Source organism: Trichoderma reesei (assembly GCF_000167675.1).
Source record: "Trichoderma reesei QM6a unplaced genomic scaffold TRIREscaffold_20, whole genome shotgun sequence".
NCBI lineage: Eukaryota > Fungi > Ascomycota > Sordariomycetes > Hypocreales > Hypocreaceae > Trichoderma > Trichoderma reesei.
Genome location: NW_006711167.1, coordinates 20595 through 38405, shown reverse-complemented (window position 1 = coordinate 38405; position 17811 = coordinate 20595). Strand labels below are relative to the sequence as shown.

At 56.8% G+C, this 17811-nt stretch overlaps 6 protein-coding genes across 6 annotated transcripts; 3 read left to right on the top strand and 3 right to left on the bottom strand.

The window, feature by feature from the left end:
• Positions 1-60: 60 nt before the first annotated feature.
• TRIREDRAFT_66895 (uncharacterized protein) lies at positions 61-1004 on the bottom strand (the record flags this gene model as incomplete). Its single annotated transcript, XM_006967914.1, has 2 exons — positions 61-776; positions 830-1004. 2 exons carry the CDS (start codon positions 1002-1004, stop codon positions 61-63), a joined length of 891 nt encoding a protein of 296 aa, XP_006967976.1.
• A 303-nt stretch (positions 1005-1307) lies between these two features.
• Positions 1308-2232, top strand: TRIREDRAFT_5140 (uncharacterized protein; the record flags this gene model as incomplete). Its single annotated transcript, XM_006967887.1, has 4 exons — positions 1308-1340; positions 1403-1867; positions 1933-2106; positions 2179-2232. 4 exons carry the CDS (start codon positions 1308-1310, stop codon positions 2230-2232), a joined length of 726 nt encoding a protein of 241 aa, XP_006967949.1.
• Positions 2233-2302: 70 nt separating this feature from the next.
• TRIREDRAFT_123288 (xylulokinase) lies at positions 2303-4388 on the bottom strand. The gene is made up of 3 exons (XM_006967913.1): positions 4284-4388; positions 3732-4186; positions 2303-3624 (listed from the first exon to the last, which is right to left on the bottom strand). The coding sequence occupies exons 1-3, from the start codon at positions 4342-4344 to the stop codon at positions 2413-2415; spliced, it is 1728 nt and encodes a 575-aa protein (XP_006967975.1). The 5' UTR covers positions 4345-4388; the 3' UTR covers positions 2303-2412.
• A 1080-nt stretch (positions 4389-5468) lies between these two features.
• Positions 5469-6809, bottom strand: TRIREDRAFT_80672 (uncharacterized protein; the record flags this gene model as incomplete). Its single annotated transcript, XM_006967912.1, has 2 exons — positions 5469-6073; positions 6137-6809. 2 exons carry the CDS (start codon positions 6807-6809, stop codon positions 5469-5471), a joined length of 1278 nt encoding a protein of 425 aa, XP_006967974.1.
• A 1068-nt stretch (positions 6810-7877) lies between these two features.
• TRIREDRAFT_67057 (uncharacterized protein) lies at positions 7878-9083 on the top strand (the record flags this gene model as incomplete). The annotated part of the gene is made up of 1 exon (XM_006967986.1): positions 7878-9083. The coding sequence occupies one exon, from the start codon at positions 7878-7880 to the stop codon at positions 9081-9083; it is 1206 nt and encodes a 401-aa protein (XP_006968048.1).
• A 1149-nt stretch (positions 9084-10232) lies between these two features.
• TRIREDRAFT_50913 (uncharacterized protein) lies at positions 10233-16620 on the top strand (the record flags this gene model as incomplete). Its single annotated transcript, XM_006967985.1, has 2 exons — positions 10233-13387; positions 13480-16620. The coding sequence occupies 2 exons, from the start codon at positions 10233-10235 to the stop codon at positions 16514-16516; spliced, it is 6192 nt and encodes a 2063-aa protein (XP_006968047.1). The 3' UTR covers positions 16517-16620.
• Between the last annotated feature and the right edge of the window lie 1191 nt (positions 16621-17811).

Genomic DNA, 17811 nt, shown 5'->3' with positions numbered 1-17811 from the left:
CCTTTGGTCGTCATGAAAGATAGATCTAATTCACCCCCCTCCTGGAATCTTGTGTCCTTCTCATCTCTCATTCTCCGCAGACAGCTCAGCCATCAAACCACCCTTATCTCTCCTCTTGGCATCCTCCGCCAGCTTCGCATCCAGCAGATCCGTAAACTCCTTGACCTTGGCCAGCGCCATCTGCGCGCACTGAATCACCAGCGTAGCCTCTATGGGCCTGCCGCCGAGCTTGGAAATCTGGCATATCTCGCCGTGCTTGTTGAGGCTGAACGTGCAGCTGGCCACCCGCAGCTGCTCCTCCAGCCACGTCGTGTCCACGACGACAATGTCGCCCTCGTCGCCGAAAAAGTCAAACGTCGCGCAAAAGGGCGAGTGCAGCCAGCTCAGCGGCACGGGCTCGCGCTCCGCGGGCGTGTAGACGGTCAGCGTCTCGCCCTCGATGCTGGTGTCGGGCTTGCGGAAGTGCCGCAGCGCGGCGACGACGGCGAAGCACGCGCTGTCGATGAGGTTGCCGTCGGCGGAGAGCACGTGCAGGTCGACCCGGACGGACCAGCACTTTTGGCCGGCCACCAGGCACAGCGATTCCGTGTCCAGGGCGCCCGACCGCCGGATCGTCTTCTCCAGGAGGCGGGCGAGGAGCACCTCGGTTTCCGTTGGCCGGTTGACTTCGTACGAGGGGGCGACCATGGGGCCGAGCTCAGAGGTGATTTGGAAGATGCCGTCAAAGGGACGGTCTGCGAAGGGGACTGTGACCTCTGCTGATACCTTGGCGAGCACTCTGAGCAACAAGTGTTAGCAATTGCAATCCATCACCAAGCCATGGTTGCACATTGAACATGCCTTGTTTTCCCCAGCTTCACATCTGCTACGCCATATTCATCCCCAAAACTGAGCTCTAGGCGTCTAAATTCATCGAGTTTTCGACCGTCTAATCGCAGTCCCTCGCTGATCGCCTGGAGGGTAAATGTCCGCTCGCTTAATGACGGCTCTGCTTCTCGGGGCATGACGAATGATTATAGTGTAACAGAATGAATATAAAAAGGGATGGAAACTGCAATATGGTTTGTACCTTCAAAGTTGGGCTTGATGATATGAAGCTCTCACTGAGAAGCGGGAGCGCCACTGAAAAATTCTGCCGGGCGGTGAGCCTAAAGTTGCCTGTTTTCGGTGCTGCTGCCGCGACTTGATTGAGTGACCAACGCGACCAACTCTTGGAACTCTTCCCAATTCACTTCTCATCTTAAGCAGTTCTTCCCAACTTGCCTAAGTATCCTGCGTCTGTTTGCTGCCAATTAGTATCCGACAAGATGACCACCGCCCATAGACCAACCTTTGATCCCGTAAGGAATCATCATTTCTCAGTCGCCAAACAGGTTCAGTCCCTGCTAACAGCAGTCCTCAGGCCCGTGGCAAAGAGGCTCTCCGCGGCCCAGCCTACCACCAGCGCCTCCTGCCTGCCCACACCCAGCTCAAGTACCGAAAAGCCGGCCAGGGCGGCGACGCCGATGACGAACCGACGCGCGACCTCGCTGCGGAGCTCCTCGCCGCCGAGGCAGCGCACTTCAAGAAGAAGAGGCACAATAGCGGCGTCTTGGCCCCCGAGGACGACGAGGATGAGGATGAGGAAGTGACGGCCGTTCGAGGGGAGAAGCGATCGCAGTCTACGAATGGCGAGGGAGAGGGAGAAGATCTAGAGGCGAAGCGGAGGAGGATATTAGAGGAGAGCAGGGATATCGATGCGGATGATGATAGCGAAGAGGAGGAGGACAGTGACGATGATGACGATAGCGAAGATGACGAGGATGCGGAGCTGCAGCGGGAGCTGGAGAGGGTGCGGAGAGAGCGTGAAGAGAAGAAGAAGAGAGAGGTAAGTTGTGGTGGCCCTTTATCTTTACACCTTGGGAGAGCGGGCTAACTGACTGTTCGTTATAGGAAGAAGAGCGGGCGAGAGAAGAGCAAGAAGCTCGAGAAAGAGATATTGCGCTCGGCAACCCCCTGCTCAACAAGCAGGACTTCACAATGAAGCGGCGGTGGGACGACGACGTGGTGTTCAAGAACCAGGCCAGGGGGACGGAAGACAAGAATAAGAAGAAGGAATTTGTTAACGTGAGTCTCTTTTTCCCAATCTTCCAATGTGCTTTCATCATTGGCGAGTTACTGATTGCTTTCTCTGCTTAGGACATGTTACGGTCTGATTTCCATAGACGGTTCATGAGCAAGTATGTTCGATAAAATGGGAGGCACCGGAGCCCCCGGCAGTACTCAGGATTAGCGACGTGCATGGTTTTTCTTTTCTTTTTTTCCCCCTCTATATCTCTATATATCTTTATCTTCCTAGAGGACATTAGACGCCATCATCATCATAATGAATTACACTGAATGAATTCATCCATTCCAGGCCGCACACACCCTCTAGTGCTCCTCCTCCGCAAGCAACCTCCTCTCCATCTCCTCAAACGCCCCCAGCACCTTGCCATACCGCTCATACGTCCCCTCGCGATAGCCAACGTCCACCTTGTCAATGGATCCCTCCTCGGTCCACCGCCCCCCAATGAGGTCGTCAAACGTCTCGCCGTCCTTGCGCTCCAGCGCCCACAGCGCCTTGTACGCGCCGCCCAGCGCGCACGCGTTGCCCCCGACGTCGAGCTTGTACACGCCGTCGGCGCCGCCGAGCACCTCGCCGAGCACGCGCGTGATGGCCGGGTTCAGCGACCCGCCGCCGACGACGTAGATGCGCCGCGGCTGCGCGGGGAGCCCGTCGCGCGGGCTGTGGACGAGCTTCTGCGAGCGCAGGCGCATGGACAGGGCCTGCGACTCGACAATGGCGCGCGCGTCGGCCTCCTTGGGCCAAGCCTCGCGCGCCTCCTGCAGGTCGCTGCCGTCCTGCCTGCACGTGAAGCGCCATGTTCCGGCGCGGATGTTGGGCACCGTCTCCCGGAGGTAAAAGTACAGCCCGAGCTTGGCGCGATCGCCGTCGCTTTCGATGCCCAGGGGCTTCGTGGCCATGATGGCCTCATTGAACGTCTCCCAGCCTGTGGCGCCGCCCTCGGGCTTGGGGAGGGTGTCGCGCACCTTCTCGCGCGCGAGACCGCCGTTTTTGTAGCAGAGCATGAACATGTAGTTGCCGGGCGTCGTGGGATGGTTGAAGAAGTGGTACGAGCCATCCGGCTTGTACGCAGGCGTGTTCATCAGAAACGTCGTCGACGTGCCCAGCGAAACAATGGCATCCAGCGGCCTCAGCGGCAGCGCAAGGATCGTCGCCGGGTTGTCCCCCGTGAAGGGCGTGATCTGACACTCCGGGCTGAAGCCGTACTTGGACACGTAGTACCTCGAGATGCTGCCCATGGAGCCGCCGCCGTCCATGCGCGGCTCGCCGAGCTTCCGTCGCAGGTTGGCCGCGCCGTCCAGGCCGCCGCCCCCGGAGAGGGCGAGCAGCTTCTCGCTCCAGGCTTGATTAGGGATGTCCCAGAGGTTCATGCCGCAGACATCGCTGACGTCGAGGGGCGCGATGGAGCCCATGAGGACGGAGGCGAGCCAGGAGGAGACGAGGGAGATGCGCTTTGCGTTTGCGTAGACTTGGGGGAGGACGCGCCTGATGCGCATGATTTGGAGGCCGGTGAATCTCTGTAAGGCGACAAGGCAAGGAGGGTCCTTCATGTTAGCATATGGCGTCAAAAGGGGGAAGATAGCAGATGACTGGAGAAGCTCATAAGGGACCGGGAAAGACTTGCATGATGGGCACCGCTGCCCGTAACCTCAGCCAGCTTCTCCCTATCCCCGAGCTCGGCATCAAACGCAACCAACTCCTCCTGCGTACTGTGATCCTGCCAGTTGGGCGCAAACTCATGCGCCAGCGCGCCCCTGAGCTGCTCGACCAACGACCCCTTGGCCGCATCCAGCCCGCCCAGCAGCTCCTCGGCGCTCGCGTTCCAGAAGACGGCGCCGTGCTGCTGGCCGGAGCCGCTGACGCCGCGGATGCGGCTCATGGGCAGCGGGTGCATCGCCTTGGAGAGCCGGCTCAGGACGAGGTCGAGGGATTCCAGCCATAGGGCGACGGGGGCGAAGACCTCGCCGGTGGACTCGCGCACGTGGACGCCCTTTTGGATGCCGTACTGGGGGCCAAAGTCTTGGTCAAAGTCGACTTTGGCCTCGGCTATGGATTTGAGATTGGAGTTGACGACGATGGCTGTGTTGTGTGATGTGTTGTGTTAGTGGACTGTCACCTTGAGGTTGTGGTGGTTTATATGAGGGTATAGATGGGCTGGGAGGGGAGTTGGACAGACCTTTGAGTTGCTGGGTTGAGAGGTCAAAGCCCAGGTAAAGGGGCCCCTTTTCCTCACTCATGATTGTCGAGTTGAACGCTGGTAATAAGCCCGATGCTCTACTTGGTCAAGCTGCTCTCAAAGATGCTTCGATGAGAATTGTATGATTGCAATGCCAGTTCGGACGTTGGTCACCAAGGAAAGCTCCTGTATAGTCATCAACAATAGCCAATGAAAAGTCTGGACCCTTGAACGCAGCTCACATGCAAAAGAGCCGTGAAGAAACGAGATCCAAAAATAAGATCAAAAAAGTGAATGACGATGCTGCGTATAAAAGGCCCAACGACGTAATCGTTACACCACCCTCAAGGCAACCCTTATTGGCACGGATAGGATCATCACGGGCGCCTTCTTGTGGGGAATTGCAGTGCGCTTAGAAGCTCCTCCTCAGCATCAAACCTCTCAAAGAAGGTTGGATTAGGCTAAAGTAGAAGCGGTAAAGATTTGCGGGAAGGTTGTGTGGGAACTTGAGCCGTCTTTGGCTGTTACCTTTGTGCGTTGAGCCGACGTTATTCTGGTTACCTCGCCTCTATTGTTTCCGACGTCGGTCGTCATCTCATGGTGCTGGCTGGATTGCATCGTTTGAGTGCAGACGTTGAACCTTCCAGTCAAACGAGGCTCATGGCCTGTCATCAGGTGGAGGCTGATAAGGTGCATAAGGTACATAGAGCCCTGGAGGGTCTTTTTCAGCTGCCGTTTCGCTGTATTTAGGCTAAATATGATTAATGTCTCTGCTACTTCTCTTAATCGCTCAAGAGGCGGTGTTTGACAAGGGACAGCACGTAGATGGTACCTCTGCTGAGGCAGATACTACAGGTATCGTGACTCGAGTCAAACACACCTCAAAGCTTCCCGTGTCACATTGCAGACGCCAAAAGATGGCCGTGGCCCTGCGGATCCGGAACGTCGCCCGGAGCACCGGATCACAGCAGCAAGCGATCGGAGCCGGGGCTCTCGGGCCTTGGCATGGGGGCAGGCACAGGAACTTGTAGTACATAACGACGATGGAGTGGTGGTCGTACAAATTGCCGTGTGTAATTCATAAAAGTCTAGTACTAGTATCCAGTCCCCCAAAAGTCTAGGATTTTTATAACACAAGAAAAGGAAACGCCATTGTCATGAAGCAATGGCTGTTACGGGCCATCTCTAATGCTTGTGTCCGTGGTCATGATGATGCTCCTCTTCCGACTGCTCGGATCCTTCCGAGACGCTCGACCGCGCGCTGCCCGGGATGAACTCGTCAAACCTCTTGTTGACCTCTGCGTCTCTCGACACAAAGCGCACCCGGACTCGCTTCACGCCGCGCACCTTGCCGCCCACGAGCGTGCGCACGGCATCCTCCAGATCCTTGACGTCGTCCACCGTCCATGCGCCAGGCACCGCCATCTCCAGGTCCACCAGGTAGTTAGGTCCAGACTTAGTCCCCGTGATGTCGCGCAGCTCGGCCTGGTGCCCTTCGCTGACATTGGCAATTGCCCGGTGCGCTTGCCTGCGAATGGCCGCCTTGACGTCGTCATCCAGGCTCTGGTCGATCAGCTCGAGGAAGGCAGACTTGGTGTTGCCCAGGCCGGCGTGGAGGACCATGGCGGAGATGAAGAGGCCGCCGACGGGGTCCAGCCAGGCGGCGTTTTCAATGACGTTGGCGCCGACAATGGCGAAGAGCGTCACGATGCCCGTCAGGCTGTCGATGCGGTGGTGCACGGCGTTGGAGGCGAGGACGGATGACTTGCGATCGCGCGCAATCTTCATGGCTGTAAAGCAACACGTGTCAGCAAGAACAGAACGTTATCGACAAAGAAGATGCAAAGACGTACTGGCTTGGTAGAGCCATTCCTTGACCAGAATAGTGCCTCCCGCCAGCCAGGCTGCGTGTATGCTGGGGATGCCCAGATCTGCGTGACTGTGCGAGTGGCTGTGGCTGTGGCCATGCGCAACGTGCTCCAGCATCTCGTGCGCCGCCTCGGGGTTCCAATGGCCATACAGCGTCACGGCACTCTCAAAGCCCATGTAGAAGCCGCCGACAAGCAGCATGCCCGACACGCCCAGCGCGCCCAGGCTCTCGACTTTGCCAAAACCCAAGGGGAAGCGCTCGGTCGGGCCCTTGAGGCTCCACGAGACGGTCGCCAGCGTCAGGATGTCCGAGGCCAGATCGGCGATGCTATGCCAGGCATCGGCAATCATGGCCTTTGAGTTGAAGGCCCAGCCGCCGATGAACTTGGCAATGGCCATGGCCAGGTTGCTCAGCAGGCCGATGCGGGTGATGCGCACGCCGGGGTCGTTTTTGTCCGTCGACGTCAGGAACGTGTTGTCGTGGTGGTGGTGGTGGCCAAACAGCCCGTGGCTGTGGCCGTGGTCATGACCATGGTCGTGATTGTGATCGTGATCGTGATCGACCTCGAGAGGATGCTCGTGGCTCGACGAGTCGGAGTCGTGCTCCGAGTCGTGCTCGTGCTTGTGCTGATCGCGTGCCTGGCGGACGGAGCCCATGGTGAAGGCCGGCGAGCGGATGCGGCCGCGGACGACGGGGCAGATGTGAAGCACGGCGCTGCGAGCCGTCAGAGTGTCGGCCAGCGCAGTGTGGCAATTGGACGAGGCGGACAGCGACACGACGGTGGACGCGAACAGCTGGACGGGCTTGAGGCTCGAGGTGATGCGCTGGCTAAATTGCGAGGGCGAGTGCCGGGCCAGAGGCGGATACAGAGAGCCGCAGCCCAGGCGCTGGCAGCGCAAGGCCAGGCCCGTGGAGCGCCTGGCCTGGGCAGACATACAGCGTCCGGCTGGGCTGTTTCACCCGCTCCAGGGGGGTGGCTGAGAGAGGGAGGGGGGAACTGGACGGACGGAAACAAAGGCGCTCTACGGGACTATCGGCGGGCTGGACGCAGACATGGAGAGCTCGGCTTTTGCGCTCAGTCTCTTGCGCTGCATTGCGTTGCGGCTCGAAGGGGGAGAGAGAAGATGGAGATCGATGCGCGAAAAGAAAGGTTGAACGAGAGGCGGGCGAAATGGCCGGGTCCCGTAGTCCGGAGACCGAGTTCGCCGCATCAGGCCACTGCAAGCCCTGGAGTGTCCGTGCTGGTGTGCGAAGATACAGGCGGCTTCAGGGCGTTCGGGGCGCTGCGAGTGTGCTGCAGATGGGGGGCGCCTGTCCCCTGGAGCCGCTGCACAGGGCAATTGGCATGGAGGGCTCCATGGGGCTGCACGCTGAAGATGGATGTCGATCCTGCTGGTTGTTACAAGTAGGTACCTGCCTAGGTGATGTAATCATGCATCGGCTCTTTGTCAGCACGCACATGGAGCAATGATTCGACGCGCCTTGATCGGAGGAGCGTGGCAGCTGCACCAAGATCGGACGGAATCTGTTTAGATAATCAACGATTCATCCGATGCCATCCACGTCTTAGATTGTCATGTCTGTCTGTTATTTCATTCTCCGGCTTCACCTGACAATTGTCAGCACTACTTTACAGTACCGTACAAGATCAACACTCAAGCCTCACTCTTCCAATTGAGCCACGCTGACGCGGATGCCGATCCTGGCATCTCTCACCTCTCCCAATGCGCAAACCGCTGATGCGAATCCCCTACACTGACATCCTCCCGTCGCCCAAGATCATCCCGGCCTCGGCCCATTCCCTCCAAGGCGCCCTCGCCGCCCTGCACAACTTCTTCGCCGCTCCACCGCCCAGCCCGCTGCCCTCCTCGACCGTCGTTCTCACAGGCGCCGGGCTGTCTGTGGCCTCTGGCCTGGCCGACTATCGCGGGCCCAATGGCACGTACCGCGTGAACAAGACGTACCGCCCAATCTACTACAACGAGTTTGTGCAGAATCACGAGGCCCGCAAGAGGTACTGGGCCAGGAGCTTTCTCGGCTGGACGAGCCTCCAAAAAGCGAAGCCGAATGCTGGCCATTATGCTATCAGAGACTTGGGAGACTTGGGCTTGATCAGCGCCGTCATTACGCAGAATGTCGATTCCTTCCACCCCAAAGCCCATCCCCATATCCCTTCGCTCGAACTCCATGGCTATCTAAGATCAACGTCCTGCACCACCTGCCGCACCGAGTATCCTCGCGAGGACTTTCAGCATCAATTGGCGCGGCTGAACCCTCGTTGGGCGGATCTCCTTCAGGAGGCGCTGGCGTCGGGAGCTCTCGACACCGAGGATCCCGACGAGAAAAAGTTCAGAGGCCTCAAGGTCAACCCAGATGGCGATGTCGACTTTCCCGATGCGCCATATACCACATTTAGATACCCTCCCTGCCCTCGATGCCTGGCCGATCCGCCGATCAAAGCAGAGGGCTTCAGGCACACGGTAAGAGTCGATAGCGATGGAGCATGGATTTTGCCGAGCTCAGCAGGTGTGTTGAAGCCGAATGTTGTCATGTTTGGGGAAAACATTTCCAACCATGTTCGATCTGCAGCCGAGAATGCCATCGACAGCGCCGGTAGACTTCTCGTCCTGGGCACTTCGCTTGCCACATATTCAGCATGGAGGTTGGCTAAGAGAGCCAAGGACAGGGGCATGCCTATTGCCATTGTCAATATGGGCGGCGTCAGAGGAGAAGACCAGTTCTTCGTCGACGTGAATCCTAACCAGGCCGGCGAACTGGCTGTCCGGGTTGAGGTGTCGACTGACGATCTTCTCCCAGCTCTTGTATCTCAGCTTCGCCAGAAGCTCTCATCGGGCGCGTTGCCCATCGACGCCCCGATTAGAAACCACGAGCGAGAAAACTCATCTGTCTTCAAAGACATGCTCTCATAGACATTGTAGATATATATCAGCGCTGCAACATGGACACGATTCAGAAGAAATTTCCGAAACTGGCCGTCTTCGTTTTCACCGGAGCGGGGGCTTCTGGCGGCGGCTGCTGAGCGCTCTGAGGTTGGCTGACAGTCTTCGCCTGCGTCTCCGTCTGCTTCTGCTTGCGCTGCTTCTCGAGGTTCTGGGATGCTTCGTCGCGCTCAATCGCTTGTAGCACTGAGATCTTGTGTCAGTCACGCAATCGCCTTGCATCGAGAAACTGCCGTTGACGTGAACCACTCACTCTCTTCCCACTCCGTCTCCTTCTGGGGGTCGCCCGTGCCGAGAGCCTTTTCAACATCCACATCCTCTCCATTCTGTATGCGCTGCACCACCTCTCGAAGCTGGGCGAGCCTCAGCGACGACTGCCGCATGTATCGCTCCGTCTGGTTCCGCAGCGCTATCATTTGGATCGACATGGACCCGATGAACAGGAACATGACGATGAAGTACGTCGCCGGGTTCCAGTCCTTTTTGGCCTTTGTCTTGAGCTTGTTGCGGTTCGCCTTGCGCAGTGGCTTAGGGATGAGGGATTTCCAGAAAGATCCTTCGACGACGGTGTACGGTGCTGTGCTCGAGAATCGCAGCCCGAGTCTCGCGTGCGCAAAGCTGCTGACGGCAAAGCTGCTGACGGCAATGCGATTGGCAGCCATGGCAGCCATGCTCCGCCTTCCGGCATTCAGCAGAAGCCGTTGAGTCGCCATCTCTCGCGCCTTTTGTCTGGTATTCTTTTTTTCCGTGGCGTTGGAGTTGATGCTTGAGAGCGCTCTCGAAACAGACAGGTTCGCATGTGGTGGGAGGTTTTCTGGAATCCGACGGATGTACAAAGTAGAGACTCCCGTGCCTGGCCCCAACTCCGGAGCGGCGCTTGTCCGATCCCGGCAAGTTGCCCTGGACAACTCCCGATGTTTAGCCCCACAGCTTTCATCCGGCACCAAACACATTGAAGCCATTGATCGACTGCATGCAACAGCACAGCACGAATATTAGCCTTCACACTCATTGCTATATGCATCGTCGCGCCGGATGGCACCGCCTCTTTTGGATCCGTGTTTTGGCACATTGACATGGTATGACTAACGATCCGGGCGGAGACAATTCATCATCGAGATGGCTTCCTTACAGGCCAAAGTCGAGGCCGTCAAGGCGACTGTTGCATCGACAGCGACTTGCACTCCGGCGACAGTCGTAACACTCAAAGAACTCCTCCTGCCAGAAGCCGAATCGCAGCCGCCGAGACCAAAGCCCACCGCCTCACGATCTACAAAGGCTGGAGCCGCGACGAAAACGAAGGGCAGCACCGCAAGAGAAGATTCCCTGGTCTCCCATGGCGAGACGCTGAGTGCGCGCGAGAGGGCTGCCCTGGCCACATACATCATTAATGTCACCCTCAAGACGCTGTCCGAGGCTGCGAAGCCTCAGCCTTTGGCAACGCCGTCGAAACCAGCCGGCGATCCTCGAGAAGCAGCGGGGATACAATCGATACGCAGATCCTCCTCGGCGCCGCTGTCTCCCGTCCAGCCCCGCGCGCTCAACCGCCTTACTGCGTCCTTCAGCGTCGAAGCGAACATTACGAAATCACAATCGCCAGCCCAGTCGACGGGATGTCTTGCCACGGTGGAGTGCGCACGAACCGCATTCTCCGCGCTCCGAACCATGAAGGGCCCAACGAAACCCGACGAGACCGACTTTCAGCTGGAGACGGGCATGTCAGCATTGGCAGGCAAGCTGCTCTCTCTGGGGATGCATGACCAAGCTCTCAAGGAGCTGAGGGTGCTGAAGCGAAGGTTGGATACCATCATCAATGGGAAGCAGTCAAGCAATGCCAAGTCGGGATCCGAGAGCACGACCACGACATCAGCAATCGCCGATTTGCTCAACTTCCACGGCTCCATTCCGAAGCAGAGCCTCGCCACCATCACGGGATACCAGATGCAAGTTCTGAAGCTAGTCGCGGCGACGAAGAAGCCCTCCCACATCGAAGCCATTCTCCCCTACCTCCCCGATTCATACACCTCGTCTCCGTTCAACCTCCTGTCCGCCCTCGCCAAAGGTGGAGCCAAGGAAGCCTCAAAGGCGGTTCGCCAAATGGCGTCCTTGTCCCAACTTCTCCTCTCGCTTGCGCCCAGCATCTCCAGCCAGGAAGATGCCGTAGCCACCGAGCCCCGGTTGAGTCCGTCTCCCCGAGCAGCTTTCGAACTGCAGTCTCTGGCTTTCCGGATTCAGCTCAAGTGGTGGAAATTGGCGGGCCATCAGGGAAAGATTGACAACGACGTGCTCTCGCCGTTCTCTCGCTGCCTACGAGCTTACACCCGCCGCCAGAGATCAGACGACGGCCCCATCTACCAAAGAGTGTCCGAAGCATACGACGCCATCATGCAGCTTATTCATGCCCAGCAATATCGTCCAGCAACATCCTTTGACTTCCCTTTAGCATCAATACACCAAAATCTAGGGTCCATTGCCCAGGCTGAGCGCCGATATACCGAAGCCCACCGCTGGTTTCTGGAAGTGAAGGGCTCTCTTACTGCCGGACACGAATCATCTGTTCTCAGATGCTCGGTGTCTGCGCGCCTCCTTGCGGTGGCTCTGAAGAAGTCCGATCTAGATCAAACGGTCGAGCCTCTGCTCTGCGAAGTCATCGAGGGCTTGGACGGCAGCCTCAGCGGAACAATCGCAGAGCTGAACGAGCTTCTCGAAAGCCTGTGTCTTGCGAGGCGCTCAGTCGTCGGCCTCCTTATGACCTGCTTGGGCCCGAAAGCAGCCGAAAGCACGGTTCCAAACATCCTACTAGGTCATCTCAAGACATTCGCCCTCAAGTATCCACGATTTGTGCGCCGATGGACAGGACTGCCCCCTGGCAAAGACGCACCGCCGAAGCAGGTCCTCCAGTTTGATCAGCGGCGACAACTAGTTGCACAGTCCATAGGTCAAACTCTTGATGCTACCCTCATGGTCATCAAATGCGACATCCAGTCCGAATCTTTAGAGTGGCACGCAGTCGACGATGTTCTTCAGCACTGCGTCTCCCTTATCGAATGCATGACTGCCTCTACTCTGTCTACCCACAAAGTGGACAATTTCGGCCCCTATTCCGTCAAGCTCTCCAGCCTTTACTTTCTCTACTTTTCCCAGCTTAAAAGGAAATCGAGCCGAACCAAAGACGAGAACAAGCACCTTCTGCAGGCCTTGCACCGATCGATTGACGTTGTTAAGAACTGTACCGAAGCAGAGAAGGAGAAGGCGCAGCTATCAACGAAGCTGGAGGTGTTTGCCGATCTGTGCAAAAGTTCTGGCAGGGCCGACGATGCCATACAGGCGTTGCGCGCCATCTGCTCCAACATGGCCGACAAGGGCGCGCTGAGCGATGTTGCTGAAGCGCTCTCTGTCCAGCCTCCAAGCACGGCCTGGGCCATCAACGAGAGGGTATCGCTCATGTCGCGCACTCTGCGCTCCTTGTCCAAGTATGACACCTCGTGGAACGAGTGGACGTTTCCCCTCCCAGAGGCTGAACGCGCCGCGGTCTTGGAGCATCTCATGTATCTCAATCTCTCTGGTTCCTCGACACCCCTTGGGCTTCACGATGCGGGAGTCGCTGCGCTGCTTCGCCTGTACACCCCTGACAGGTATCCACTGCGCCGCCTCCGCGTGTTGCTACATCTCTGCTATCAAAACCTTGGAGAAGAGGAACAGCTTGCCCAAATCCTCCCTCTAGCTGAAGAGACGCTGGAGCGTGTCGAGACCGGAGACAAGGCGGGCGACGCTGCACTGGCCCGCTTTGTTCCCCATCTAAAGGCCTATTGCTTTTCCATTTCTGCTCTCATCCGTGTGGATTATACCATGACTCCGCTGCTTGATCAGGCAATCGACTCCTGGAAGTCCATGGTAGGGACTTGTCAGACGCAAGACGAGCTGCTTTCAATCATCGACGACCCTCAGGGCCTGTTGGATCATCTGCGGTCACTACACCAGCTTGCAGGGCTCAGGGGAGAGACGCGTCTTCAGCTTGCCATATCTGAGCTCACCATTTCCCTGTCTAGCATATTTGTCGGATCTACGGAAGCCAACGGCGACGGGCTGGTTCTCAGCCATAGTCATTTGGCGGCGCAATACGTACAGATTGGGCTATTCCCGCAAGCTCTCAAGACCTTGGAGGAAACTCAAGAGCTCATCAGCCGCTATGACGGACTCTCTCGTCAAGTCCAAGCTGAGTTTCACCTCTCACAGGCAGAGTACCACACCAGCATTGGCGAGATGGAGACTGCGTAAGTGTTGTTTATCGCTAGATGTAATTCGAAATACGAGAAGAAAGGGGGAAGCTAACAGATCGCAGGCTCAATTGCCTCTCCAAGGCCAGCAAAATTTGCAACGCCCATTACTCCTCTTGGGCTCGGAGCAAGTCTCAGGCTTCAATGATCATGTCCATCACCGCATTGCTACAATCCATTGCTACTCTCCAGGCTGGACATATACCAGACGCGCTCTCATACGTCAAGACAAGCGTTCGATTACTCACTCATGACTGGACCAAGCTGGAAGCAGCAATGGGGGCTGGCCCAAGGAATGCAGCAGACATGAGCCTGTCAGACATGAACACCAGCATCACAGACTTGACAACCTCACGGGGTAAAGCATCCGGCCCGCGGTTCTGGGCTCTGGCCAGCCCACTTCTTCGAAGCCTTTTACACATCTCGTCAGTGTACGCTCATATCGGCATGTTCCAGGAGACAATCTATTACGCCGAGTCCGCCTGGAAGATTGCGGAGAGCACCCAATCATCCCTCTACAAATCTCAGGTAGCTATCTGGATCGGCTCAGTCTATCTTAGGGCTGGGAAGCTGCCAAAAGCGCTGGCCACTTTCAAGAATGCAGAGGAGCAGCTACCGCGTGACATCTGCTCTGCCCGCGTTCGCTTTGCGCGTCAACTCGGAGAATTCTATTGGGAGATTGGAGAAGACGACAAAGCTGCCGGGTACCTGACAATCGCTGAGGAGACTGCCCGCCTTCTGAGCACAGTCGAGGGCGAGTCTAGTAGCAATGTCGATGCAGAGCCCCCTATTGCCTCGACCAGGGCTACAAGATCCACGAGAGCAACGAGGGCAAAAGCAGCAACAGGCTCAACCAAAGCCTCGAAGCGTGACACGGCGGAAACCAAGGCTCCTCCTCTAGAGGATGCTGTACAGCTGCCCAAGGACATATACTATGCCTCCCTCCACGCTGCCATCATCATGTCACGCACCCTGGGCCTGATCCATCAGAAAGACTGGACGTCGGCTCTGCAAGCGCTAGAACAACTCAAAGACGTCCCCAAACTCGTGGCCGTGCTTTCTCAGGAACAAGTCATGACAGCGGTGTCGTTGATTGGCCACAGCATGGAGCAGATGACTTCCGATCCCGTCTTCTCTGTCATGCAGGATTCAACCATTTCCTTCCCCGCTGTGTCGGCGCTGGCTCTAGCCTCTCCTATCAAGCAGCCGCTTGTCAAGGGCGAAAAGGAGACGGACTCTCCTGCCTTTGCCGATGCGCTGAGGCAAGCACAGGAGCTCCTCGTCGAAGCTCACGCCTCTGCCCTCTCGAGCGCTGACAGCAGCATGGTTCGTCGCATCTCCACACTGCTCCAGAGCACCCTCATCTTTCTCTCGGCCACACTGGCTTCGTCCAGGTGTCTCTCTGGATCGAGCTTGGGCACTATCGCTGTTGACATGGCTCGCAATGTCACCTGGCGGCGAGAGCAGCTGACGCTGGCCGGACCCAACAATGATGCGGCCGCTATGCGGGTTGCGACTCCAGTCCACAAGCCGCCCGCGGCAGAGTTGACGGCCGACATGGCCAACTTTCAGGAGTCCTACGTCGACTTGATTCCAGAGAAGTGGAGCGTCATCTCTGTTTCCCTCAGCGATAACCGCCATGATCTGTGCATCACCAAATTTCAAGCTGGGCAGGGCCCGTTCATCTTACGCTTGCCCCTGGAGCGAGCCAACTCCCGTGATGCCGACTCTGAGGTCTTCAACTTTGAGCACGGTCGTGAGGAGCTGCTGGAGCTGATCAAGCTGGCCAACGAAAGCAGCCACTCCGCGCGGGACTTCACCGCCAAAGGAGAACGGGGTGCTTGGTGGGCGGAGCGACAGGCTCTCGACTCTCGACTTAAGAAGCTCTTAGTCACAATCGAGACGACTTGGCTGGGAGGGTTCAAGGGCATATTCTCGCAGCATCGCAGACTGGGGGACCTGCTGGCACGCTTCCAGCGGGATTTCCACCAAATGCTGGACAGGACTCTGCCTTCTCGAAACAAGAGCCGAGCCAAGAAGATGACGACGAAGACGGATACGGTAAACTTGGATCCCAGAATTCTCGACTTGTTTATTGGCCTCGGCAACCCTACCGACCCGGACACCGACTTTGACGAGGCCATGAATGACCTGCTCTACTTTGTGGTGGATATCCTGCAGTTTCACGGCGAGCGAAATGCTTACGACGAAATCGATTTTGACAGCATGGTGCTAGAGACGTACGATGCCCTGCGCGCATATCACAATGCTGCCAGCTCTCCAGAGAGAGAGGAGGGCGCGCACACGGTGCTTGTTCTCGACAAGCTGCTGCATGCTTTCCCCTGGGAGTCGCTGCCCTGCATGGACGGCCTCTCGGTGTCTCGGGTGCCTTCACTCGCATGTCTTCGTCAGCTCATTGAGGAGGCTGGCATAGGTCCGACAAGCGCATCACAGGGCCACTTTGTGTCGGCCAGGGCTGGCACATACGTCCTCAATCCGTCGTCTGACCTGACCAACACGCAAGCCTTCTTCCAGTCGGCCTTCTTGAGTCTTGAGTCGTGGACCGGCATCACCAACAAGGCGCCCAAGGAGTCCGAGTTCGAGCACGCGCTGTCCACGTCCGAGATTATGGTGTACTTTGGCCACGGCAGCGGCGCTCAGTATATCCGTGGCAAGACGATCCGCCGCCTGGAAAAGTGCAGGCCGGCGACGTTCCTCATGGGCTGCAGCTCTGCGGCTCTCACCGACGCGGGCGAGTTTGAGTTGTATGGCCCCGTGTGGAACTACATGATGGCCGGGTGTCCGGCCGTCGTGGGCACGCTGTGGGACGTGACGGACCGCGACATTGACCGGTTCGCCGGCAGGGCTTTTGAGGAATGGGGGCTCTTTGCCAGGGGCACGTTTGACCTGTCGACGTCCTTGTCGGGCAAGGCCAAGGCCAAGGCCAAGGGCAGGGCTAAGAGCTTTGCCGAGGAGGTGGACCAAGTGAGGCTCGATGCTCCTGCTTCAGATCATGCTTCGCTTGCGGAGGCGGTGGCGAGGGCGAGAAGCGCGTGTCGCTTCAAGTATCTCAACGGCGCGGCGGTGGTTTTGTATGGAATCCCTGTTTATATCAAGAAGGAGTGAAAAAGGACTCTTGGACACGATGACACTACCTGGGAAAATTGGCTTTGGGTAAAAGGGAATCGAGCGGGATAAAATTCTACAAGGGGCTAAACGGTGGAAAGAACGCAAATGATTCTCACAATAACGAGATACAACGAACTAATGACATGAATGACGACAAGAAGCAAACACAACGATGAGAGTACTATAGCGTTTCTTTTGGAAAGATGGCGGGATTGGACATGAGAAAAGGCGAGGAGGGCATTGCTTGCTTTATTGCTTTGATCATCTTTGTTCTTGGCATAGCGTGGGGAGTCTTGTCGATTTTGGGAAGATGAATTGAATGGATTTGATGCTATCAGACACTTTGGACGAAAGGGAAAATCATGATTTCGTGTGGTTGCTTTCATGACTCTGAGAGGTGAAATGTTACCAAAAGTAACGGATTCGCAGCTTCACAAATCCTCCTCTCATCAGAGACATGCTCAGAGAGGAATAACATATACACAAAGAGGCAATGCCAAAGCGGCGCTTCAGACAATGCACAGCGAAACACTCCAGACAAGGAGAGAGGCACGCCAGTTCCAACATCTGCTCCGCCTTTTCAATATACCAACACCCGCTCTCTGCTCGAGGTACAATGGAGGCAAATTTACACCAGATAGAGACATGACAATTGTCTCAAGGCAGCTTTCATTTGTTGAATTCCTTTTTGCCGTAACAAGCCAAGTTGTTCCCCCGGGGTATATGTGGATAAATGTCCCTTTGACATAAAGTAAGATATCCAATATCATCCTCCTATAGCGCCATTTTCCTTCCAAATGCTCCAAATTCCCAGTCATACTCCGACGTTCCATGGTCAAGTAACATAGACAGTAGCAGCTCGCATCCACCTTAGAAGAAAAAGGAAAACAAAGCACAAATAGTGAACGCTATATCACGCTTCGACGGGCGGGTTGGTACAGTTCCATCTCTGGAAAAGTTGGAGATCCCAGAGCTCAGTTTGGGCTCTCTGATAGTCCAGCCATGCTTCGATTATAAAGCGTCATCAATAGCATATATCTGGCCGTTCCGGGCACATGGCAGCTGCAATCTCACACTCAGAGGATCACTGAGGTCACACGCCACCTTGATGGTCGGCCATGAGCATTCCCCCGTCGCTGCCGAATAGGTTTGCAAAAGGATCAACGCTGCCGAATCCCATATCCTGGCCGCCCTCCAACGACATGAACCATCCGGGAGACGCATCTTGGCCGAGGTATGGGTTAAGGCCACTGTTGCCCATCTGATCCTGGCCGTGTGCATGATCGCTGCTC